The 27,381-nt window shown below is 37.7% G+C and overlaps 1 protein-coding gene and 1 pseudogene across 3 annotated transcripts; one reads left to right on the forward strand and one right to left on the reverse strand.

Moving 5' to 3' along the window:
* Positions 1 to 1,639: 1,639 nt before the first annotated feature.
* On the reverse strand, positions 1,640 to 25,480 carry ZNF566 (zinc finger protein 566). Of its 2 annotated transcripts, none has more exons than XM_081275489.1 (5): positions 25,159 to 25,480; positions 14,781 to 14,843; positions 10,523 to 10,649; positions 10,210 to 10,305; positions 1,640 to 4,306 (listed from the first exon to the last, which is right to left on the reverse strand). In XM_081275489.1, the coding sequence occupies exons 2-5, from the start codon at positions 14,787 to 14,789 to the stop codon at positions 3,282 to 3,284; spliced, it is 1,257 nt and encodes a 418-aa protein (XP_081131615.1). In that variant the 5' UTR covers positions 14,790 to 14,843; positions 25,159 to 25,480; the 3' UTR covers positions 1,640 to 3,281. The 2 variants fall into 2 exon arrangements, with proteins under 2 accessions (XP_081131615.1, XP_081131614.1); XM_081275488.1 differs by having other exon boundaries at positions 10,210 to 10,308.
* Positions 20,829 to 21,851, forward strand: LOC308638098 (chromobox protein homolog 3-like; annotated as a pseudogene). The gene is made up of 2 exons: positions 20,829 to 21,257; positions 21,547 to 21,851. The product of its transcript is annotated as a chromobox protein homolog 3-like (transcript).
* Positions 25,481 to 27,381: the final 1,901 nt, after the last annotated feature.

Genomic DNA, 27,381 nt, shown 5'->3' on the forward strand with positions numbered 1-27,381 from the left:
ACGGACGGGACTCGGTTTCGATCCTCAGCACCACATAAAAATAAAGGCATTGTGTTGTGTCCATCTACACCTAAAAAGTAAAAAAAAAACCAAAAAACAAAAAACTTCTACTGTGCCAGGCCAGTGGTACATGGCTGTAATCTCAGCAACTCAGGTGGCTGAGGCAGGATTTCCAGGCCTTGTGTCAAAATAACAAATAAAAAGGGCTGGGGATATGGGTCAGGGGTCAGTGATTAAGCACCCCTGGTACAAATAAAACAAAACAAAAAACAACAAAGAGTAGAGATGACATATCTTCTTTGGCTTTTTTTTTTTTTTTTTTTTGGAATTGGGGAATGAACTCAGGGGCGCTTAACCACTGGAGTACATCCCCAGCCCTTTTCTATATTTTATTTAGAGACAGGGTCTCAACTGAGTTGCTTAGCACCTTGCTGTTACTGAGGCTGGTTTTGAACTGGCAATCCTCTTGTCTCAGCCTGCCCAGCTGCTGTGATTACAAGGTGGGTGCCACCTGGCCTGGCCTTTTTTTTTTTTTTTTTTTTATGAATGATCAATTATAAATCAGGAGCTACACTTCAAAAATGTAGATATCTGGTCAGGTGCAAAGGCACACATCTGTAATCCACACTACTCCAGAGATAGGAAGATAACAAGGAAGATAACAAGTTCAAAGAGAGTCTGGGCAATTTAGCAAGACCCTGACTCAAAAAAAGGACTGGGAGGGCGGGGATATAGCAGTTGGTAGAGTGCTTGCCTTGCACGCACAAAGCCCTGGGTTCAATCCCCAGCACCACACACACACACAAAAGGACTGGGGACATAGCTCTGTGGTAGAACATCTGCTCAGGATGTGTGAGGCCCTGGGTTCTATTCCCAGTACTAAAAACAACAACAAAACACTACCACCACCAGTAACAAAAACCCCGATGACAAAGTGAATTTTTGGGTTCTCTCTTTGGGCCTGTATTTTCTTAGAACATCACAGTTGACTTGAACTGGACACTGGACATCTCGTGTCCCAACGAGGTTTGTTTCTAATTTTCTTTATTAAATAGACATTTACCATTGGATCATTTGTTTAGGGTGCACATATGCTTTATCTGACAGTGAAAAACAGCAGTCTTTTTCATACCTCCCTAATCAACTGCTGGCATCAAGATTTTTAGAATGGCAAAAGGAGACATCTACTGTTATATAATGGTTCTTTGAATACTTGATAAAGTTTTGATTAAAAAGAAATTGGTTTTGCTGCTTCATTATAACTATTTAATTGATATCATGCTAATTTATTCTGTTCCTTGTGTTTAAATTTATGTTTGTATTAACCTAAAAATAATTTTTTTGGTTTTCAAATGTTTCTGAAAAAACATTATATTCAGAATAACAAAGTCTGAATGTTTCTCCCATGAAACAATGCTGTTTATCTTTGTTTTTTTTTCTTCATGAGCATCACCAACGTTCTATCTGTAGTTTTTTTTATACCAGGTATCATATGATGTAGCAAAAAGGAGATTAGTCTAAGTCCTTCCCACATATTATTAACATTTCCCCCATCAACACCCAGGATTATTTCATGTTCAATCGGAAAGAAGTGATCATGGAAAAATTTCTTAACATATTACTCTTACATGGTCTTTAATACACTGCTTAATGGTAAGGTCTTCAGAAAGTTAATATCTTTCAACAAATAATACTGATGACAACAATGAATATAAAAACAATGATTAACATACAGCAAATATGTATTTATTACATGGCAGGCACAATTTTAAGCACCTTGTCTCAACTCATTTAATCCTCGAGAAGTATTATGAGGTAGGTATTATAAATATCTCCATTTTATAATTTCCACTGAGAATACATCTATAAAAACAGGGCTGGGGTGGCTGGGGTTGTGTCTCAATGTTAGAGCACTTGCCTGGCATGTGTGAAGCACTGGTTTCGATCCTCAGCACCACATAAAAATGAATAAATTAAACAAAGGTATTGTGCCCATCTACAAAAAACAAAATAAAACAAAACAAACAAACAAACAAACAAAAAAACCCACCAACAACAAAAAAACAGGGCTGGGCATGGTGGTACACATCTGTAGTCACAGCCACTTGGAAAACTGAAGCAAGAGTCACTTGAGTCCAGGAGTTTGAACCCAGTCTGGGCAACAGTGACATCTTGACTCTCAAATAAACAGTATCAGGAAGGGTAAGTAACAAACTGAAAATGACTATTTTTTTGGAAAGGGGAATGAATAGAAGGATGGCAGTCAGTGGATATGTTTTCCTTATTTGTAATGTTTATAAAATTTTTAATAAGCAAAACATATTCATGACTTATTTCTACATTAAAATAAAACACATAGTATAGATATGCCTAGAGAGAATTTCTATGAGGGACATGCATTTTTGCATGTATCGTGGCAAAATAGATGGAGGAAAGTACAATGTCCATTAGTAGGTATTTAATAAGAGATCATAGTAGCACAAGGAAACATCAGGAAAGTGTTTAAAAATCCCTATTTATTGAGTGGAACATCTTTTATGAATATTTTTACTAAAAGAAATCCTTAATTTTATAAGAGCTAAAAGGAACAAGCCACTTAGGCCTGGTGGTATATACCTGTAAATCTCCAACAACTCAGGAGGCTAAGGCAGAAGGGTCTCAAGTTCAAAGTCAGCCTCAGCCATTTAGTGAGACCCTGTCTCAAAACAAAAATAAAAAGGGGATGGAGATGTAGTTTAGTGGTAGAGCGCCCCTGGGTTTAATCCCCAATATCATTTTTTAAAAAAGGTATCTTCAAAAATAAAAAGGTTACTTCTCTCAGTTATTAGAGATATTTTAAAAATAAAGGCATTTTACAAAACATGATGTAAAAACATCTTTATAGTCATAAATTTAAGACAGATTAAAATATCAATAATGTAAGAATTATAGAAATAAAGGAAAAAAGAAAATGAAAATCACAGGATTATATGTGTGCATGAATTCTATGATGTATAAGAATATCAGAAAGGTCAAGTGTTATTTTTTTCAATATTTACTAGACTGAATAATCTGAATTCAAATGAAAAATGAATTTTTATTAAAAAGCTTCCAAAATATATTCTATTTATATTATGTATCTCCAGCATGATTTTTCTTGGACTGAATAAGCTATAGTTAATAAATAAATGTTTCTACATTCTTATGTATGGAAGGGTTATCAGAAAGATAAATTCTCTGATAGTCAAAAAGTTTTGAGCCATAATCAAAACCTTCCCACCCATTTTATATATTCTGGTTTATCACCAGTACAGATTTTGATGCTGAATAAGTTGTGAACTATAATTAAAGTTCTTTCCACAGTCCTTGTATTCACAGGTTTTCTCACCAGCATGAATTCTATGATGACTAATAAGTTGTGAACTCTGCGAGTAGGCTTTCCCACAAATCTTACATTCATAGGGTTTCTCACCAGTATGAATTCTCTGATGTCGAGTAAGGTCAGATCCAGAACGAAAAGCTTTTTCACATTCTTTACATTCATAGGGTTTCTCACCTGTGTGGATTCTTTGATGTTTAATAAGTTGTGAACTCTGACTAAAGGCATTGCCACATTCCTTACATTCATAAGGTTTCTCTCCGGTGTGAATTCTCTGATGCTGGGTAAAGTTTGAACTACTGCTAAAGGCTTTCCCACATTCTTTACATTCATAAGGCTTCTCTCCAGTGTGAATTCTGTGATGTCGAGTAAAGTTGGAACCACTACTAAAAGCCTTTCCACATTCCTTACATTCATAGGGTTTCTCACCAGTGTGAATCCTGTCATGTCGAGTAAGGTCTGAGCCACAAATAAATGTTTTCCCACATTCTTTACATTCAAAGGGCTTCTTGCCAGTGTGAATTTTCTGATGATGAGCAAGTCTTGAGGGATGTCTAAAGGCCTTGCCACACTCCTTACACTCATGGGGTTTCTCAATGGTATGAATTATTTGATGTGTAGTAAATTTAGAGTCATGTCTAACATTTTTTCTATATTCTTTTGTTGCACAGTATTTTTCTTTATTATTAATAAGTTGCTGTAATGTAAAGGATGGGTGTTGACTAAAAGTGGGCACATCTTCATGGGTGATTATCAGTTCACTGAAGTGCCTGTCCTGAGAGCCATGTTGTTTCTCAAACTGGCCATTACAATCCCAATCATCTGTGAGACTAGAGCACTGAAGGTCATGTCTTGTCAATCTTCCCATTATCTCCCACTGGGCTGATTCTATTTCATAAATTTCTTTCTTCAGAAATAACTTCTTGGTCTCACATGTTGATTCCAGGACTGAAAGAAAATACGAAAGCACTCACTCAACATTTTTATTATTTGGGAAGAATGAAACTTCAATTAAAACGAGTGAATTAAACTGAAGTTTAAAAAAAATGGATGAGAAAAGAAGACAGGAGGGGGGCTGGGGATGTGACTCAGTGGTAGAGTGCTTGCCTTGCATACTGAGGCACTGGGTTCGATTCTCAGCACTGCATATAAATAAATAAATTAAATAAAGGTCTATCAACAATTTAAAAAAATGAAAAAGAAGATCACACAGGAATACTGTCAAATATGTGGCACATAGTAGGTAATTAATATTACTGTGGAATAACATTCTCAATTAAATAAGGAAAATAGTTTGAAATAACACAAAATCATATGGCAATGTATCACACTGAAACTTTTTTTTGATAGTTGTAAGGTATTAAATCTGATCATGATAAAAGTAGAGGACAGATTAGAAACAAATACTTTTTACCACATTCTCAGTAAGACTAAGAGACATGGTATTGATAAAATAAAGCAACTTATTAGAAAAAAATGATGTGAGATACCTACAAGTTAGAGTCATGATAGCTAAAATAAAACCTTAAAACAGACAATAAAAACTATTAGCAGAATAGAAATTGTCGGTGTTTGTCCCTTTGCAGAAACATCAATTTGAACAACTAGACATGTCTGAAAATACCCTCACAATTGCTAGGCAATCAAGATGAAAGATTATAATAGCTGAGTAGAGTTTAGAAATAAGAAAAAAGATACACTGAAGAGGGTAGGAAGACGGTGTTATATTACCCATGTCACCTTTTTGCAAAGCCCAGGCAGTGAAACAGGACAGAGATAACATTTCAGGGAAGGAACAAATTGAGTATCTGACTTTACTGCAGATGGTAACAATAGGTCTGTCCCAGTTAATCCCAGCACCAAATTGGCACAAGGCTTTAAGCCCACATCATTGACAGACTAACTCCTATGGCCCCAGGTTCTAGCTGACTCACATAGGCCCAGACTCCAGGCCAGTCCAAGTGATAGCCAATCTATGCAGACCAATTAAACAGGCCAGCACCCTCGTGGACCCAACTTCCAGGCCCACCCCAGCAATAGACCAGTCCTATGACCCCAGGCTCCAAGCTGGCCCACAAAGACTAATAACTCAGGCCCATCCCCATATAATCAGGTTGTAAGCCTATCCCCACAAGAACTTCAGAGCTGCCCACATGTACCCAGGCTCCAAAAACACTCCCATGCTATGGGTTCCCAAGCCTACTCATGTGGAAGCCAGCACCAGGTTAATCCAGGACCCAGGGCCCCCATGTGTCCAAGCTCCAGACTAAACCCAATGGACCCAAATGTCAAAACCACCTCACAGAACCAGGAACCAAACCACATAGACATCATGAAAAAACAAGGGAGGAAAGTGCCCAAAACAAATCAAGATACTACAACAATAGAATCCACAGATAGCTCAGTAGGTGAAATGTCAGAAAAGGAGTTCAGAATATAAATAACTGAAATGATTTGAGAATTAAAGAATGACCTAAGTGAGCAGCTACAGGTAAAAATCAATCACTCCAATGAAGATACAGGTTGCAAGAGATTACTTCAAGAAAGAGATACAGATACTGAAACAAACAAACAAACAAACAAACAGAAACCCTTGAAATGAAAGAAACAATAAGCCAATTAAAAAACTCAACAGATAGCATCACCAACAGACTAGATCATTTGGAAGACAGGACCTCAGACAATGAAGACAAAATATACAATCTTGAAAATAAATTGACCTCACAGTGAAGATGGTAAGAAACCATGAATAGAATATCCAAGAATTATGGGATACCATCAAAAGATCAAATTTAAGATTTATTGGGAGAGAGGAAGGTTCAGAGATTCAAACCAAAGGAATGCACAATCTCGTCAATGAAATAATATCATAAAATTCCCCAAGCATGAAGAATGAACTGGAAAATCAAATACAAGAAGCCTATAGGATACCCAAAATACAAAACTACAAAAGATTTACACCAAGACACATTATAATAAAAATGCCTAGCACACAAAATAAGGATAGAATTTTAAAGGCCTAAAGAGAGAAAAATCAGATTACCTATAAGGGAAGATCAATTCGGATCTCAGCAGATTTTTCAACCCAGACTCTCAAAGCTAAGAGATCCTGGAACAACATATACAAAGCTCTAAAAAATAATGGATGCCAACTAAGAATCTTAAATAAACAAAAATGACTAGTAATACAATTCAAGTCTCTTTCAAGCCTTTTTGATAAATTTTTACACAAAAATATCTAAGTTTTCAGACTTTTGTTTATTTTGTAGTTTTTTGTTTTCCATTTCTCTTCACAAAGTCACACAAATATTTTCTTTAAAAGTTTTAGCATTTTATATATTATATTTTAATATATAATTAATCTGGTATGTATACATACATTGCCTGTGATATGAGATGAGTATATTTTACTCTCTTATAATTTAAAAAAAAACATTACTCAAGATTGAAGGATGAAAAAGATCAATCAGGGTAAAAATTGTTTAATAAGGTATTTAAAAAGGTAAGGGTAAGATTGAGGGAAACCAACAAATTTTGTGAAGCATCTTTCCTTCTGTAGACTTGGAGAGGTAGGAAATGAAATAAGAGAGAGCCATTTTTTAGGAGAAGGCCACCTAACTGAAGTTATTCCCACCAAAAGCATGAAGAAACCAACTCACAGTCTAATAGAGTCTTATAGGGAAGAATAAAGCACCCAGCTTTACTCTTGTATATTCTAAGTTCATATCTTTGGTGTCCCTTTCAGATGGATCTCAACAAAAAATAACACTTCATTGTCTGAGGTCCTGTCTTCCAAGTGATCTAGTCTGTTAGTGATAAGGGACTCATCATGCAGTCTACAGTATATCTCTCACCAAAAGGTAAAAGATGGAGAAAGGAGCCATTGGTTACATGAGGCTACTGAGTATTTGAAATGTGTCTAGTCTAAATTGAGGTATGGTTTGTGTTAAATAGACATTAGATTCCAAAGAATTACTAAGAAAAACAAAATGAACATGAAATATCTTACTAACAATTATTTTCTTAGCAAATTATGTTGGTAATCCATTGGGTTAAATGAAAATATATTAAAATTAATTTCTCTATTTGTTTAAAAAGAAGGAAGTGAAGGAGAACAAGGTAACATATTCTGTACCTTGACTGTAGTACTGTACACATCCATATATGTTGTCATTTTTTCATATTTGTGTTGTCAAAATTCATATAACTATAAAACTAAGTAGGGCAAATTGTACCATATGTAAATTATATCTCAACAAACATGACAATAAGGGGCTGGGGATGTGGCTCAAGTGGTAACGACTTGCCTTGGCATGCACAGGGCGCTGGGTTCTATCCTCAGCACCACATAAAAATAAAATAAAGATGTTGTGTCCACCAAAAACTGAAAAATAAATATTAAAAAAATATTCTCTCTCTCTCTCTATCAAAAACAAACAAACAAACAAAAAATGACAATAAAAAGAAATCTAGTTCATGAAGTGTTTTAACAATATTGGGCACATACTAACCACCTGATAAATAATGGCTATAATTATGATTCATTAAAACAACCAGCATCAGGCTGTTTCATAGTGGGGTAGGGAGGGGGAGCATGGGATGAACAGACAAATTCTAGATACGGCAGAGGGGTGGGAGGGGAAGAGAGGGGGCATAGGGTTAGAAATGATGGTGGAATGAGAAAGACATCATTATCCAAAGTACATGTATGAAGATATGAATGGTGTGACTATACCTTGTATACAACCAGAGATATGAAAAAATGGACTCTATATGTGTAATATGAATTGCAATACATTCCTGTCATATATAATAAATCAGAATAAAAAAATAATAAAAAATAAGAAAAGAAATGCCAAGAGTTTTTTTTTTTTTCCAAATAGAAACAAAAGGACACTCACAATGTGAAAATACAAAACTCACTATAAAGGTACAAACAGTCATATTTAGAAGACTCTAATAATATACCAGTAGTATATAAATTGCTTTTTTACTCTAGTTAAAAGACAAAAGTATTAAAAATAACTAAGCCAAGTGTAGTGGCATTTACCTGTAGTCCTAACTACCTGAAAGGAGGATTACTTGAACCCAGCCTAGGTAACAAAGTAAGACTCTGTCTCAAAAATAAAGACACAAATGCCAAGCATAATGGCGCACACCTGTAATACCAGCAGCTTGGGAGGCTGAAGTAAGAGGATCTCAAGTTCAAAGCCAGTCTCAGCAACTTAGTGAGGCCCTAAGCAACTCAGACCCTGTCTTAAAATAAAAAATAAAAAAGGGCTTGGGAGGGCTGGAGTTGTGGCTCAGTGATAGAGCACTTGCCTAGCATGTGTGAGGCACTGGGTTCGATCCTCAGCACCACATAAAAATAAATAAAATAAATTTATTGTGTCCACCTACAGCTAATAATAATAATAAAAAAAAGGTTGGGGATGTGCTCAGTAATTAAGCATCCCTGGGTTCAATGCTTAGTACCACTCCTCCACAAAAAAAGGGGAGCGAGAGAGCACGCATCCAAGAATTATATGAGAAAACGCATGTAGAAACTATTAAAATATCTACTCCTTATGGCACACTGTCTCCCATGAGTTTGGCTTCTATCCCCAACTGCTCAACCTACAATTCTTTGCCATACCTTTGTATTCTGTAGACTTCTAGACACTGGGGCACTTAAGGGTGCTGTCATTGCCTTTAATATATACTCATGCCCCTCGGTTATCTCATCCAGTACAATGCTGGGTGCTTCTATAGTGAAGGCTCTCCAAGTTCTCCAAACCTGATTTGACCTCGACTTATGTATAAAATTGCCTATATGACATTTATGCTATATCCAATTAGTATCTTGAGCTTAACACATACAAACCTGCCCCTGCTTTTGCAACACATGTTAGTAAAATAGTAAATACTGGTTAAAAGTATGATTGAATCAGTAAAGATTTGGAGCTCCTAGATCCAAAATGAAAAAATAGTTAAAGAAAATAAGTATTTGGTTGTGGGAAGCCTCTCTGACCCACGCCTTCATCCTGAAGCAAGAGGCTCTGACTGATTACTACATTTCCTGGTGACTTAGGCGTTGTACCAGCCAAGGAAATAGAAGGTGTGTCTTCAGGAGCTAAATTCACCTATTCCTTTGTAATACTAACCCTTTGCCCTGTCTGGGAATAGAATGTTCCATGGAAACGCCCTTTGTGTGTCTCCTTCTCCTGCTTTGCCTTTGGGCGTGGCCTTCCTAGATGTCAGTCAACCTGCTGACAGCAGATGTCAGGAAGCTAGACTCAACCCCCTGAAACTTAACCCCTTGCCTCATTTGAATGGCTTCTTCTCAATAAAAGGGTTCAGCATGTGCTCGCTCGCTCTCTCTCTCTCTCTCTCTCTCTCTCTTTCTGTGGACCCTTAAGGTCAGAGGAGCCGTCGCAGGACCCAAAGAAAAAGGTGTTTGTCTGTCTTTGTGTGGTTATTTCAAGTAGACCAGTTCACCTGGAGTGACCCTGAATATTTTAGTCATGAGGAATGTGACATTTGGCAATGTAGGAAAACATATATTTCAGGAAACAGTGATGTTTTTACAAGACTAAATACAAGAGGATGAGAAGCTGGGAAGAAACTGGATCCAAAATATGGACAGAAAGGAATATCATTAGACAGGGTGGAAGAGAGTACAGGCTAGTTAGAATTAGGAGATAAGAGCAGAAAAGCAGACAAAGTGAGTTATGTAAGGGGAAAAGGTAACCTTCTTTGAAAGCTTATGTACAGCTGGACTAAAGATTTTGAGGGGAGCTTCTCAGAGAGCATGTCAAAGAAGCAGTCTCTCTACTAACCAACTGGATCTTTACCTGCTGTGCCTCACTTACCTGGCCATTGGTCTCTTGTCCGCTCTCTGTCAACCAACCAGGGCTCCTTTCCTTGCTCCAAGTAGGAGATCACATTTGGTTTAGAAATGGAATGTCCTGCTTACAAAAGAAGTAATGACACAAATGTAGAATGAGAATTGACTCAGATTTCAAGTCTACTCCTCACTGTAAAGAAAGACATGACATTATAGGAAGGATCAAAGAAAGGATGTAGGACTCCAACTGGTCTATGAAAGGTAGGAGAACATTTCATACTGGAGGAAACAAACCTTCCAAGGGCAGAATCTGAATTATTATGGACAGATGTCCTTACCCATTGAAACCAGGTTGCTGTAATTCTCCAACATCACATCTCTGTATAAATGTCTCTGATCATCAGTCAGGCATTCCCACTCCTCCTGAGAGAAGTCTATGGATACATCACTGAACATCACTGACTCCTGGAACAACAACCATGTATATGACTTGATTAATAAAAAGAAATGTTTTGTGTAGGAGAAAAAGATTAAGGTAGCAGAAGTGAAATACAGTGAGCATATGAATGTCTGGGATGCATATAGAGGACTGTAAAAAATGAGCACAACAGGATCATTGTGCTTCCATGTCATTCTATTTTCTCCAGACAAAACTCTGTTTAGTGGGATATTTTTATCATCTGAACAAGGGTGGGAAGGTACAAAAATCCAGCCAAGATGAGTATTGTAATTAATGGAATTGTGTTCACAATGCCTTGCATGATACCTGACATACAATAAATCATGAATACTATGTGATCTTCTTTTTCTTCCCCTTCTCTCAAATAGGTAAAATTTCAGAATAAGGGATAAAGACAGAACACTAAAAGCATCCAAAGGATAGCAGGTCATATAAAAGGCATCAAGAATCAGAGGGTCAATGGAATTCTCAAGAACTCTCTAAAAGCAAGAAATAATAAGAACAATTCTTCAATATCCTGGGGGAGAAAATGAATTCTGACCTAGAATTCTAAAACCAAACTCTCTACTCTGTTCTGAGTATTTAAAAATGACATTTCTAGAGATACAAGGACTCAAATACAATTTCCTAGGAAAACTACTAGAGGATATATTCCACCCAAATGAGGGAGTCAACCTGAAAAAGATGACATGGGATTCAGGAAACAGGTAAAGAACACTAGACAGAGTGTATGGGGGGGGGGGCGGGGATCCAGGGAAAGTGATAAAAGGAAAGTCTTAGGAAAGCTATGTCACAGGTCTAGAGAATAACCAGATCAGATGGGAGTAGGAGACAATGGAATAGGAAGGAAGTTTCTATGTTCAAAGGGAACTGATGTGTTCCTGATAGAAAACTTATTGACTGTGGCACGTGGCAACAATACTGGGAACTCTTAGCTATAACACAAACAACTAAACAAGTAGTAGAAGAAACAATTAACCCCAGGGAAAATGAAAGAGTATATTAGAATAAAGCCATAAGATGACTTGATAGAGAATAATTTTTTCTTTTTTGGTACCAGAGATTGAACTCAGGGACACTCTACCACTGAGCCACATCCCCAACCCTTTTTATTTTTTATTCTGAGATAGGGTCTTGCTAAATTCCTTAGGGTCTCACTAAGTTGCTAAGGCTGGCTTTGAACTTGTGATCCTCCTGCCTCAGCCTCCAGAGCCACTGGGATTACAGGCATGTGCCACTATGCCCAGTAAGAATGATATTTAAAGCCATGATAATATTACATGTAATGTTATCATGGCTTTAAATAAAGTCAGGCTTTTTTCCTGACTGTTTTTCCTTAACAGAGTCAGGAAAAATGAAAAGTAAAATGTGGGAATATGATGTCCCTTTTTATTTTGAAGTAAATTGAGGGATCATTAATATAACAAATTTATCAAAAGACAGCAATTAAACCATATTCAAGAGTTGAAGTTGGGCACAGTGACACATGTCTGTAATCCCAGTGGCTCGGGAAGCTGAGGCAGGAGGATCTCAAGTTCAAAGCCAGTCTCAGCAACTTAGTGAGGCCCTAAGCAACTTAGCAAGACCCTGTCTCTAAATAATATATTAAAAAGGGCTGGGGATGTGGCTCTGTGGGTAAGCGCCCCTGGATTCAATCTCTCATACCAAAAAAACAAATAAACAAACAAAAAGTTAAATGCAGATGGGGCAGGACTGGAAGAGTTTTACTTCACTTGAAAACATATGTAAATGGCTTTAAAAATATTTTATTTTAGAAAATTAAATTTGCATATAATTTAACACTAATTCATCCTGATGCTACTATCATAAGAATTGTTACAATAAATGCTTTTATAAGTATATTTATTTCTCACTGATTAACATTCTATTGTAAGGATATAAATGTTAACTTTTTTTGCCTTCAATTAAAAAATTAGGCCAGAAGTGATCTTTAAAGACCTCCTTGACAATGGCTCCATATTAACCATCCACTGTCCAATTTTAAGTCCCTCTTGTTCCTGAGTTATAGAAAAATGATGGTGGATGATCCAGATTAACATAATGGTATTATCAATTTTTCCCTCCAGTACTGGGGACTGACTCAGAGGCGCTAGACCACTGAGCTACATTCTCAGCCCTTTTTATTTTTTATTTTGAAACAGGGTTTGCTAAATTGCTGAGGCTGGCCTTGAAATTGTGATCCTCTTGTTTCTACCTCCCAAGTAGCTGGGATAACAACCATGTGCTACCACGTCCCACTTGATATCAGTATCTCATGGATGCATACTGGAGTATTAGAGCTTTAATCAATCAGCAGTTATTTTCCCAAACCTAAAAATCTCATAAACCAGGAGAACTTGCCATGTACTAAGACTGAAGTTGAACAAAACCATTACAAAAATTCTTACTGGAAAACCAAGGTTTGTGGAGATAATAGTGCTTCTCTCTATGTGCCCTAGTTACTCACTTCTTTCCCATTCAAGTGTCCAGGCAAATTAGATTAATTCAATATGAGGAACATATTTCTGTACTATCAGGATTTGTGGAAGAAATTGGAGATAGGAAATGCTGGAGCACTTAGTAAGGGAGCATGTAAGCATTGTTTTAAAAAGGGGGAAACTGTACCCGGGTACAGTAGTGCACACCTGTAATCCCAGCAGATTGGGAGGCTGAGGCAGGAGGATCACGAGTTCAAAGCTAGCCTCAGCAAAAGCGAGGCACTAAGCAACTCAGTGAGACCCTGTCTCTAAATTTAAAAATATAAAATTGGGCTGGGGATGTGGCTCAGTGATCGTGTGCCCCTGAGTTTAATCCTATTACCCGGCCCCACCACCCATTCCCACCCCAGCAAATGGAGGCAACTATAAAGGGTACTGGATTGTTTAGGAGGAAATGGAGCTCAGGTCCTGAAAGGGGAAACTGGTAACCAATGTAAAAAACATTAAACCTGATGTAGGTCAGACTTTTGTTGTTGTTAAAGAGACAGGATTTCACTATGTTTCCCAGACTAATCTTGAACTCCTATTCTAAAGTGATCTTCCTCCCTCAGCCTCCCAAGTAGCTAGAACTACAAGCACTTACTACTGAGCCTGGCTTTGGGTCAGACTGTTTTTTTATTTTTTAATATTTATTTTTTAGTTGTAGATGGACACAATATCTTTATTTTATTTTTTTGTGGTGCTAAGGTTTAAACCCAGAGCCTCGCGTGTGCTAGGCGAGCGCTCTACAGCTGAGCCACAACCCCAACCCAGTCAGACTGTTTTTACATTAAATAATTTTTCAACTAAAAAAATGATGAGGAGTTGGGGTTGTGCACTTCCCACACAGTGTGAGGCCCTGGGTTCGATCTTCAGCACCACATAAAAATAAATAAATAAAAAATAAAAATACTGTGTCCATCTACAGCTCAAACTATAAAAAGAATGATTGATAAACTATTTTCTGATGAAAATTCCGTTTTAAAATTCTGTTTAGGGCTGGGGATGTGGCTCAAGCGGTAGCGCGCTCGCCTGGCATGCGTGCGGCCCGGGTTCGATCCTCAGCACCACATACCAACAAAGATGTTGTGTCCGCCGAGAACTAAAAAAATAAATATTAAAAATTCTCTCTCTCTCTCACTCTCCTCTCTCACTCTCTCTTTAAAAAAATAAAAATAAAAAATAAAATTCTGTTTAAGGGGCTGGGGTTGTGGCTCAGAGGTAGAGAGCTCGCCTGGCATGCATGAGGCACTGGGTTCAATCCTCAGCATCATATAAAGTAAAATAAAGACATTGTGTTCACTTATAACTAAAAAATAAATATTAAAAAAAAATTTTTTAAAAATTCTGATTAAAAGTTCTTTAGAGAAATATGGATGCCTAACTGTTATCTACAACTTAAGAGTATAAAAATTAAATAAGATTATGTAGCCACTTCTTTTTTCTATAACTATTACCAACAATGGAAAAAAATTTAAACTGGCCTACTAAATACCCTTTCTTTTACAGAAGAGTAAGAACACTTTGGCACTACTTACAATTAGACTGTCTAAAAGGATTTTTTTAAAAAAATAAAAAGCACCAAGATGAGAAAGCAAATGTTCCTATGTGCTAGAGGTAAAAATGTTTCTATCTGAGCAACAGGAAATAGCATCTCACCTGAGCCATGGCTTTGATATCTGTTGAAAGACCTCTGGGTTCCTCTTTTGGAAAGCGGTAGAGCTGGGAAAGGCGAAAGGAGAGACATGAGATCCCAGTTGCCTCAAAGCTCCCAGAATGAAAATCTCCCCTCTATTCACCCCACACAAACATTTGAGAGCTATCAATGAGAAGAATGGGCAATCTCCCAAGAGACAGTTCTATTTGGACTACAACAGGAGGATTTCAGCAAGATAAAGATGGCCTAAAGAATATATGTTTGTGTACATGCAAACATACACATATACAAGGATATAAAATTCTTTTACTCTAATTATAGTATATTATACATACTATTATAGACATAGATATTTTTACTGGTTGGAATTCATATATCTTAAAATAAATCCCAACCAGTACATATTATGATATGTAATTGTCTTCATAATCACACTGCATTTCATTGAATGAACATATCTTAATTTTTCAACTCATCTGTAGTTAATGATCCTTTGGTTATTTCCAGTCTTTCACTATAATAAACAATGCTATAATATATATCCTGTGTGTGTATCATTTTACTTGTACCCTATGTTAATGGGTAATTCCTAAAAGTAAGTCAACAGTTCTCAACTGTCATGTGTAACTAATTAAAACAAATTTAAAAATTAATAAAAAATAAATATACATTAAAAAAAACAGTTTTCAGTAAGCTTGGTTAGTATGATTAGGTCCCAAGTCCTAACAAGAAAAAATAATCCTACATAGTTTAAGAGGATTTGCGGGATAACAGGTCTTGATTTAAGATAATTGAAACCCATAGGGCTGGGGATACAGCTCAGTTGGTAGAGTGCTTGCCTTGCATGCACAAAGCCCTGGGTTTAATCCCTAGCAACACACACACACACACACACACACACACACACAAGATAATTGAAACCCAGAAAAGCAAACAAAATAATATTGCTGACCCAAAAGTCCCATGTCTTCTGCCAACATCTGTGAAACTGTCTCATATTAACTTGTTAGCTGACACGCAGGGTCAAATTTCAGATACTTTACTGTTCTTGACAGAAACTGTGATTTTTAAATTGGAATTGAAGGTATGGGTTTGAATTTGTAGGGGTTTTTTTATTTTTTTAAGAGAGAGAGAGAGAGAATTTTTAAAATATTTTTAGTTTTCGGCGAACACAACATCTTTGTTTGTATGTGGTGCTGAGGATCGAACCCAGGCCGCACGCATGCCAGGCGAGTGCGCTACGGCTTGAGCCACATCCCAGCCCGAATTTGTAGTTTTAAAATATATAAACAGCCAGGTGTGGCGGTACATGCCTATAATCCCAGAAGCTCAGGAGGCTGAGGTAGGAGGATCATGGCCAGCCCCAGTTACTTAACTAGGTCTTAAGCAATTTAGCGAGACCTTGTATCAAAAAGAACAACAAAGCCAGGCATGGAGGCACATGCCTGTAATCCCAGAGGCTCAGGAGGCTGAGGCAGAAGGATTACAAACTCAAAGCCAGCCTCAGCAAAAGCAAGGTGCTAAGCAATTCAGTGAGACCCTGTCTCTAAATAAAATACAAAAAAAGGGCTGGGGATGTGGCTCAGGTGGTTGAGTAACTCTGAATTCAATCCCTGGTACAACTTCCCTTCCACCCGCCAAAAAAGAAGAATAAAAAGGGATCAGTGGTAAAGTGCTCTAGGTTTAAATCTCTAGAACAACAAGAACAACAAATACATATATAATGTACAAACATATATATGTAAACACACATATATGTATACCAGATATAAATGCATGTAGCAAAATTTATATACATACATATATATGTACATATGTGTGTGTATGTGTGTGTGTGTGTGTGTGTGTGTGTGTGTGTGTATATATATATATATATATATTTTTTTTTTTTTTTTTAAGCTCTTTCTGCTGACTGAAATCCAGCAGGGGCACACCAATGCCCAGATCTTGGTTTATAAATTCATTCTCCGATAAAAGAAATTAGGGGTCCATGAAGAAATTGCTGATTTCAGGGCTGGAAGAGGGAAAATACCAGGTAAGTTTTGAATAGTGAATGGTGCTAGAAAGTAAGAAAATGCTCATTTTTTAAAAATGCATTGAAAGGACACAGGATCAAACTTAAGTAACTCCTAAAGGCCAAAATGGGCTAAACTCTGGGCAGCAAAATGAATAATGACAATAATGGAATAAAACTCAGAGAATAAAATAAAATATATATCCAAGAGTCCATAAATAATTAAATATACATGAGGAATAGATAGTCCTTCCTTACAGTAAAATTCAGATTAAATGTAGAAGGATTGATAGAAATCACCATTAGTCAAATATCATAGTGTTCTTATAGATAAGATTCATAAATTGAGGGTAAAATTAATGGGCAAAAACATGATGAGAAATAAGATTTTTGCACAGTCCTGAAGTGTCTGTCTCCCCACAAGATATTACTTAAGACAATGGGAATAGCAGTGATTTTATCAAGTGATCAAAGAAACACTATTTAAAAAAAATTTTTTTTAGTTGTAGTTGGGCACAATACCTTTATTTTATTTGTTTATTTTTATGTGGTGCTTAAGATCGAACCCAGAGCCTTACATGTCCTAGGCAAGCGCTCTAGAGCTGAGCCACAACCCCAGCCCCAAGAAACACTATTAATACCAAAATACAATATCACATAACTCTGATACAACACATTGAGAAGAACACCACCATTTCAGTGATCTTTTTGCCAAAAATGCATAGTCTTAAGTTTAACCATGAGGAAATACGAAGGATGAGCCTAAATTGAAAAAGGCATTCCATTAGAAGGACGAAAACAATTCAATCTGCTGTTGTCTCAAAGATGAAGGGGACCATATCAAGGAAATGGAACCTTGGTCCTAGAACCTCTAGGACCTAAATTCTTTTAACAACCTGGATGAACTTGAAAACAAAGCTTCCCAAGAGCCTCCGAATGAGAGGACAGTCCAACTGATACCTTGATTTTAATAGGGAGGCCCTGAGTAGAAGACTCAAGTGATGAATGGCTGTGCCCACTGACTTCAGACCCATGGAATTGGTTTTGGTAATTATTTGTAGTAGCAATAGAAAACAATTCCTGTATTATATTTAAAGTCTTTACTGTTCAGGGTGTTTTCATTTTGGTTTTTCTGTTATTTATAACTGAAAGAGAAATTATGTATACTTATGTATAGCCTCCCCCTAAAAATTAGAACTTTCTCTTTCTTTCTTTTTTTTTTTTTTTTTTGGTACCAGGGATTGAACTCAGGGGCACTTAACCAGTGAGCCACTTCCCCTGCCCTTTTTTATGTTTTATTTTGAGACAAGGCCTTGCTAAGTTGCTTAGGGCCTTGCTAAATTGCCAAAGCTGGTTTGAGCTTGAGATCCTCCTGCCTCAGTCTCTTGTGCTGCTGGGATTACAGGCACAAGCCACCTCAACCAGGTAGAACTTTCTATTCTTACAATCTATTGAATGTTTTGCCTTTTGGATGGAAGATTGCAATTTTCCTTCTATTAACTGAGTGGCTGTCAAGAGCTAGACTCTGGGCTAGTCAGTTTATAGATTTCACTCCAATCCTCAGATCATCTTTTATGTCACAGATAAAAAACAAATGTCGGTAGACAAGCCCAGCAAACATCACCAGTGATAAGCAGAACAAGAAATATTACTTCAAAAAGGAAACAGGTTTATAAGAAAATAGTTTATTTTTTAACCTGCCTCTAATATGAAAAATGTCCAGGATTTCAGGAGCCAGCTATAGGACAGAAATGTTTTTATCTCAAAGGGTTTTGACTTTCAGGCCACAAGCTGAAGTATGCAGTAATTAAAAACAAAAGAAAGAAAGGAAAAAAGTCTACCAAATAACTGGCCAATATTGTTCAAAATCATCTTCATAACAGATATAAAGGGCTAGCTGGGGGCAGTGGCACGTGCCTGTAATCCCAGCAGCTTGGGAGGTTGAGGCAGGAGAATCTCAAGTTCAAAGCCAGCCTCAGTGACTTAGTGAGACCCTGTCTCAAAATAAATATAAATAAATACATAAAAAGGGCTGGGGATGTGGCTCAGTGGTTAAGTGCTCTTGGATTCAATTCCTGATACCAAATAAATAAATAAATAAATAAGGGCTAGACAACTATGTCAGATATGGGAAGGCTAATGGGACAAGACAAAATAAACCAATAGGAGACCTTTGATTAGTTTCTGGAATAGAAAAGTACAATTAACAAAATTTAAAATTTGAATAAGTTCAATAAACTAGTTAAAAAATTTACATCAGTATAAATTTCTCAGTTTTCACAATTGTACTATGTAGGCAGATGGGTGAAGAGTATATGGGAATTCTTTATAGCATTTTCACAGTATGAAAATTAATTTAATTAAATATTTATTTTTAGTTGTAATTGGACACAATATCTTAATTTAATTTATTTATTTATATGTGGTGCTGAGGATCGAACCCAGGGCCTCACACGTGCTACGTGAGCACTCTACTGCTGAGCCACAACCCCAGCCCTGAAAATTAAATTTTAAAAATTAAAAAGGAGGGCTGGGGTTGTGGCTTAGTGGTAGAGTGCTCGCCTAGCACGCACCAGGCCCTGGGTTCGATCCTCAGCACCACATAAATGTAAAATAAAGATATTGTGTCCACCTAAAACTTAAAAAAAAAATTAAAAAGGAGAAAGTGAACAAGATTACCTGAACAGTCACTTCAATAAAGAGGAGATCCAAGTGGTGAATAAACATAGAGAAAGGTGCTGAACATCATTTATGCATAAAGGAAATGAAAATTAAAACTACTATAAAATTTAACTACACAATGAACAGAATACATAAAAGATTATAATACCAAATAATGGAGAGTATGTGGATCAACTGGAACTTTCATAAATTGCTGGGTTGAACATAAAATGGAACACCATATAATCTAGCAATTCTACTTTTAAGTATTTGCCCAACAAAAACATGGTAGACTTTTCATTGAAGGAAAATAATGGGCAATAGTCTCAAATTCAGAACTACTAAAATATCCATCAAAAGTGTAATCAATTAATATATTACAATATATTCCCAAATGCAATGAGAAATAAGTACAATTACACTTAACATTTGTGAATTTCACACAACAAGTATAGAGCAAAATAAGTCAGGCTTATGAATGTATGCTAGGGCTGGAGATGTGGCTCAAGCGGTAGCGCGCTCGCCTGGCATGCGTGCGGCCTGGGTTCGATCCTTAGCACCACATACAAACAAAGATGTTGTGTCCGCCAAAAACTAAAAAATAAATATTAAAATTTTCTCTCCCTCTCTCTCTCTCTCACTCTATCTTTAAAAAAAAAAAAAAAAAAAAAGAATGTATGCTAGCCGGGCGTGATGGCACACACTTCTAGTCCCAGCAGCTTGGGAGGCTGAGGCAGGAGAATCTCAAGTTCAAAGCAACGTCAGCAAAAGTGAGGCATTAAGCAATTCAGTGAGACGCTGTCTCTAAATAAAATACAAAATAGGGGTGGGGTTGTAGCTCAGTGGTAGAGTGCTTGCCTAGTACATGTGTGGTCCTGGGTTCGATCCTCAGCACTACATAAAGATAAATAAATAAAACAAAGTTATTAAAAATTATATTAAAAATAGGTCTAAGGATGTGGCTCAGTGTCCTAGTGCCCCTGATTTCAATCCCCACTACCCCACCCCCCAAAAAGCCTGGTGCAGTGAAATCCACCTGAAATTCCAGGGACTTGGCAGGCTGAAGCAGGAGGATTACAAGTTTGAGATCAGTATCTGCAACCTAGCAAGACCCTGTCTCAAAATTTAAAAAGGGCTGAGTATGGTCTGAGGTTGTGGCTCAGTGGTAGAGCACTTGCCTAGCATGTGAGGCACTGGGTTCGATTCTCAGCACCACATATAAAATAAAATAAAAGATTCATCAACAACTAAAAATATTATAAAAAATAAAAAGGGCTGAGTATGTAGAGTATGTAGCTCAGTGGTAAAGTGCTCCTGGGTTCATTCCTTAGTATCAAATAAAAAACAAAAACCTACTGGTGACAGAATTCTGAAGAGTGATTGTAAACGAGAAATGACAGAAGAGGCATCACAAGGGACCCATGTGGGATCTTGGCGAAGTTCTTAACATTGATCTAAGAGATTGTTAAGCACCAATGTAAAAAACATTTATATGGAGGTGCAGAGATCCAAGACCTGGAGCATCGGTGGTGAAAGATAGCTCTTTAAGTCTGCAATTTAAAAAATGGCCTCCAATAAAACTACATTGCAAAAAATGGGAAAGAAACAGAATCGAAAAAGTAAAAAAAGTTGACAGAGACTGAAGAATTTGTAATAGGAAAAATACTAGATTGATGTGTCATAAATGGAAAGAGGGAATTATTTTCTGAAGTGGAAGGGATTTAGAGATGCTGACAATACTTGGGAACCTGAAGAAAATTTAGATCGTCCAGAACTGACACATTTTTTAATTCTCAAAAAGCTTGTAAAGAGGGGCTGGGGTTTTGGCTCAGTGGTGGAGTGCCTGCCCAGCGCATGCAGGGTCCTGGGTTCAATCCTCAACACCACATATAAATAAACAAAATAAAGGTATTGTACCCAACTACAACTAAAAAATAAATATTAAAAAAAAGCTTGTAAAGAAAAAAATGGTACCAAAAAAAGAACTTTTTTTAAATATTTATTTTTAAGATTTTTAGGTGGACACAATATCTTTATTTTATTTTTATGTGGTGCTGAGAATCGAACCCAGTGACTCACGCATGCTAGGCGAGCGTGCTACCCCAGCATCCCCCCCCAAAAATCTTTACCTAACAATGAATCTGATGATAGCAAGCCAAAAAGAAAAGAGAAGCCACTGACAAACCAAGAGGCTTTGCCAGAGGTCTTGATCCTGAGCAAATAACTGGTCCCACAGACAGCAGTGGAGAACTGATGTTTCTCATGAAATGGAAAGATTCAGATGAGACAGCCCTGGTGCTGGCAAAAGAGGCAAATATGAAGCGTCCTCAAATTATAATTGCTTTTTTAGTAAGAGAGACTAACTTGACATTCTTGTCCAGAAGATGAAGCTCAATAATTGTTTGTATTGTTTTTAATATGTGTAATACATAAAATATGGGTTTTGGTTTTTGCTTTACTAGTATGAAAAAATAACTACATTCTAATGAAAATCAAGTTTGATATATTGGTTTTGAAAGTAGTATTGGGGCAGTTGTTGGGTTTTATTTATTTATTTTTTTGTTTTGCATCAATAGCACTAGTTACTTTGAACAAATAAAAACTTTCCTTAGTTGCATCCTTTATCAGGAAAGAACATTTGATATGATGGTATATTTCATATGCTTTTCTAAAAGTTGGGGAAGTTTTCCATAGTCATTACTCAGAACTTGTTTTAACTCATATACCTAAGGACCATTCTGGGGTTTTTGTTTTTGTGTGTGTGTGCGCGTATACACATGCACATGCGTACATAAAATGCTTACATAATGGTTGGTTTTTATTTTTTAAAACATTCACCAAAACAAAAACCATGGGTGGTAAACCCATGTTCCTGAGATTCCATCATTCTGTGTAACCTAAGAAATAAGTCACTTCAAGTTAAATTGAAATTTTTCCTGAAACCATAACACTTCAGGTTAAATAAATGATTCTATAGTTAACTGGACAGTTTAAATTGGATAATTAAAAGCAGCCACAAGGTGGGGCTGTGGGGATGGGAAGGATGGTAGAATGAGACAGACATTACTTTTACCCTATATATGTATGATTACACTTACTGGTGTGACTCTGCAACATGTACAGCCAGAGGATTGAGAAGTTGTGCTCCATTTGTGTACAATGTGTCAAAATGCATTCTACTGTCATCTGTAACTAATTAGAACAAATTTTAAAAATCCAGCTGTTATGTATAATTATAATGTGCCAATAAAAAAAGGAAAATAAATAAGCCAGGTGCGATGGCACAAGCCAGGCATGGTGGCATAAGCCAGGCATGGTGGCACTCACCCGTACCTAGCAGCTCCAGAGGCTGAGTCAGGAGGATCTCGAGTTCAAAGCCAACCTTAGCAAAGGCGAGGTGCTTAGTAACTCAGTGAGACCCTGTCTTTAAATAAATACAAAAAAAAAAAAAAAAAAGGGCTGGGGATGTGGCTCAGTGGTTAAGTGTCCCCAAGTTCAATCCTTGGTACCAAAAAAAGAGGAAAGAACTAAATTAAACATCAAAAAAAGAAAAGAAAAAGCCATGTTAAATATACATCTATAGTAACATAAATGCAACAGTTTTATTTGCAAAATTCTTGAAAGGAAAAAATACTATTACTCAACAACTTGGGCACCCAGACAAGTAAACTAGACAAATCCTAGTTTGTCTTAATTACCAAGACTTAAGCGAACATTTTAAGGATTCCTTTAATTAGCCATTCCTTTTTTAAAGTTGAAATCTGTGTAATAAAAGGTCATAATTCATGGAATGTCTTAGATTTGGCTCATGGAAACCTGATCAGATGACTAGAGATGCTGGCAATTTACAACCTGCTCACATAAATGAGTGACAAAGTTTTTAATCTAAATTTTTTTTGACTTGCATATTTTTTTTGACTTGCATATTTTTTCTCTATCCCAAATCATTCCTTACATGTAGGTAGGTTCAGTCTTTTCAGTATTCGGATTACTGGTTCAACACAAGCCAAGAAAATAACTTTGTAGTAATCAGAATGTTACCAAATGTATATTATTTACTTTATTGTAAGTACTGCTGAACAATGGTCAATAAATATTCCTTTTAAAAATTTACCCAATTTACTATATATCTACTCATAAAAATTTTAAAAATTGTTTTTAAACACAGCTTTAACCGTGTTTTGATGGGAAAACAGAGCAATAAGATGTTTTAAACATTGCTGTGCAAGTGTAAATGTGTGCATTCACTTTGGTATATATTTTGCACCATTTGGTAAAGTGCAAAATATCGTATGATGAAGCAATTCCTCTGGTGAACAAGCATGTGTACCCTATGTAAAAGAATGTTAGTGGTAGTGTAACAAGGATTTAAACTCTTTACTTTTGCCTGCAAATGTCCAATAGGTGACTAAAAGTAGGATTAAAGACTTGGCATCTCTGTTTCCATTTCACATCCATCTCCTTTGCTTGTGGTAACCTTGGATCCAGAAACAGGGTCTGATCAATACATATATTGTGATGAATTGAAGTTAGCTACCCTCCATGTGAAACAGTAACTTTCATATTTTAGATAAGGTTCTGCCTTGTCCTGCGATAATGATGGACCAGACCATGTCTGGTCAAGACCACATGCTCTGTCAACTGTTGAAAAGCCTCCAGTTATCTAACTCTCAAACCTTGCCCTCATTTACCTTTTTTATAAAACTCACTTTTTTATAAAAGTCACTGTCAGTCCCTTAAAGACAGGGCAAAGGACACCGGTCCCGTTGTCTTCTCAGTGTAGCTACACTGATTAAAGTTCTTTCATGATTTTGTCCATTACCTTTTCCTTTTGTTTTTTGGGGTGTGTGGCTAGAACCTGAGTTGTTGGATCCCCAAAGTCAAGCTTCTGGCCTAGAGTATGGTAATAGCAGCATTATTTATAAAATAAAAAACTAGAAATAGCTCAAATATCCTCCATTATTAGCAGGGATGAATAAATGCAGTATACTACACAACACGCCAAAAAAAAAAAAAAAAGAAGAAGAAAAAAACTGAATGAACTATTGTATCTAATATGAAATATTCTTAAGAACATTTGAACAAATAAATAAATATAATAAAAGACAAAGGGTATCATGATAACATGCATTTTAAGTCCTAAAACTAGAGTATAGTGCTTTGAGGTACCACTGAGTTACAGGAAACCCACTCCCCAAACCACAGGCCACACACCCAGAGTCTCTAAAGGTCCCACAGGCACAACCGCACTTTTACCAAGAGGACGCTCAAAGTTACATCTGCGGTCACAGACACGGTTCACCTGTACCCTGGTCACAGTCAAAATCACACACTAACCACATGCACACACACAACTACAACCACACAGTCTGCATCTGTATTCCCACCTGTACTCTGATGCATGTGCCCACAACGTCACACAATCATACACTACAGAGGAGACAACTCCGAAACGCCCAGCCAGTCACGAGCGCCCAGGATCGCACACAATGCCGCGCGCGGTCCTAATGCCTCTCACTCACGCAGCAGGTTCTCCACTCCGTGTGACCATTAGACGGAAATACTCAACAGTCTGTTAAGACCACACGATCGTTCTTCAGAAACTACCACACACATAATAACAACCACACAATTTCAACCTCAACTCCTCCGCGGCACAAAGACAAGCCTCGGCGTCAGCCCCGCCCTCCTCTGGGGATCCTCACCTCAGGCCTCCCAAGCTTTCGAGGCAGTAAAACACTCCATAGCACTGGATTAGCGGCTGGAAGCCCCCAGGGTCCCGCCAGCGCGTGACTTTAAGGCTGAATTCCCGCGAGAAGGAGGTCATGCCGAGTAGTGCTCTGGGAAACACAGTTAGAAAGGTAACCAGAGGTGGACAAGGTGGTTCCGTGTTTCAGGATTCCTATCAGCGATTAGCTGCGGCCACCAGAAAGGATTGCAGACTTTATTGAAACACACTGCGAAGGCCTGAGTCCTGCATCAGCCTCCAACCCCGGCTCCCAAAGAAGGCCGCTCCCGTGCGTTTGACATGGGTTTTACTTTCCGCCCCTTTCTTACTATTGGTAGGAACCGGAGAGCCTCAGGAAGAGGAGGGCAAGTTTGCCTAGGAAGGTAGTTCGCACCGCTGAGCCTTCTGGGAAATGTAGTTCGGAGCAAGGCAGAGGCTGTGGGCGCACCATTCAAAAGTTATCTCGGGGCTGGGCGCCCACCTGTTATCCAGCGGCTTGGGAGGCGGAGGCAGGAGGATCAAAATTCAGACCTCGCACCAGCAATTTAGCGAGGGGCTAAGCAACTCAGTGAGACCCTGTCTCTAAATAAAATACAAAATAGGGCTGGGGATGTGGCTTACCAGTCCAGTGGTCCTGAGTTCAATTTCCCGCCCCCCCCCCCCTCCAAAAAAAGAAGTCATCTCAAGAGATTAGCCTCTGCTTTGCCACTCCCTGGTGACTGATGCCTGGGAAGGCTAGTGGGCCTAGGAGGTACTCGGACACAAATTTCCTGGGGTGCAGTACTGTAATAGTGATCCCTTTTTTTAGGTGCAGGACAGGCTGAACTATGTTGTTTGCAGAGCAGGCTGAAGGAATGTTAGCTGCAGGATAACCCACGCACTCAAACCCCCCTCTGTCTGGTCCTTTATCACCTGTTTGCTCAAGCCTGAACACTGAACCCCACTCAAGGCTGAACACTCGACACTCACGCGTCTGGTGCAATGGAAACCCACATCTAGCCCCTGCCCCATCTGCCTGAGCACATAAGATGACATTACTGTATGATCCAATCACTGTATGCCAATAAGGCAGCTTGCAGACCAAAACCCCATTAGATTTGGGCTATAAAAAAGTCCCTCCTGCCCGGCCCTTCTCTATTGCTCTTCTCCCTTTGTCTCTCTCTCTTGCTCTCTCTTTCTTCTCTTGCTTTTGCTCTCCCTCTTACCCTCTCCTCTCCTCCTCCTCCTCCTCCTCCTCCTCCTCCTCCTCTTCTTCTTCTTCTTCTCTCTCTCTCTCTCTCTCTCTCTCTCTCTCTTTCTCTGTTCTACCCCCCCCTTTCTTCTTTCCCCGCTCTTTCTTTCTCTCTCTTTTGCAGTGTTGCAATAAAGATCTCTTGGTCGCTCAGAGTGTTGTGGTCACTTTCCTTTCACCTTCACCTTATGAATATAGTCCTTCTTGCTCTAAGGCTTATTTTTTTAAATAACGTTTTTTTCTCGTTCTCTCTTCTCCCCTCCCTCTCCCCATTCCTAACAAGATTAGGGAGACTCATTTTTTTCTTCCCCTGGTTAAGTGCCCTTGAACACACCCACTACAGGAAGGAAATGTCTACTGAGAATATGGTAAGTGAATATCTCCCAAATGAACAAGTGAATCCTAACTCCCATCAGGACTCCCTGGGACACCCCCTACCAGAGCACACCTGGAATGTAACCCTTAAAGACTTTCTTTAACACCCCCCCTTCCTCCTGATGGAGCCAATCATAGCCTTTGGGACATCTCAAATCAGTTGGGAAAAGATGACTTTTCAATGAAGATTTTGAGGTCAATTTATTAACCTTTTCTGGGAGAAAATAATGGGCTACAATCTATATTTAAAGGTTCAACTCCAAATAGGTCAAAATTTAAAACCAAAAGAAAAAAATTATAAGGGGTGAAAGATGGGCAACTGACTTTACGACCATGTAATGGAGAAAACCTAACTTCAAAATGTAAAATCTGGGCCGGGGCTGTAGCTCAGTGGCAGAGCACTTGCCTAGTATGTGTGAGACACTGGGATTCTCAGCAACACATATAACTAAATTAATTAAATAAAGGTCCATCAGCAACAAAAAGAATTTTAAAAAATGTAATACTTGAACATAAGAGATTGATCATCCCTTCCATGTGAAAATTTTTTAAAAATTACAAACTAACTGTAATCCCAGAGACTCGGGAGACCAC

This window comes from Spermophilus citellus, assembly GCF_964194105.1.
Source record: "Spermophilus citellus genome assembly, chromosome: 18".
Taxonomy (NCBI): domain Eukaryota; kingdom Metazoa; phylum Chordata; class Mammalia; order Rodentia; family Sciuridae; genus Spermophilus; species Spermophilus citellus.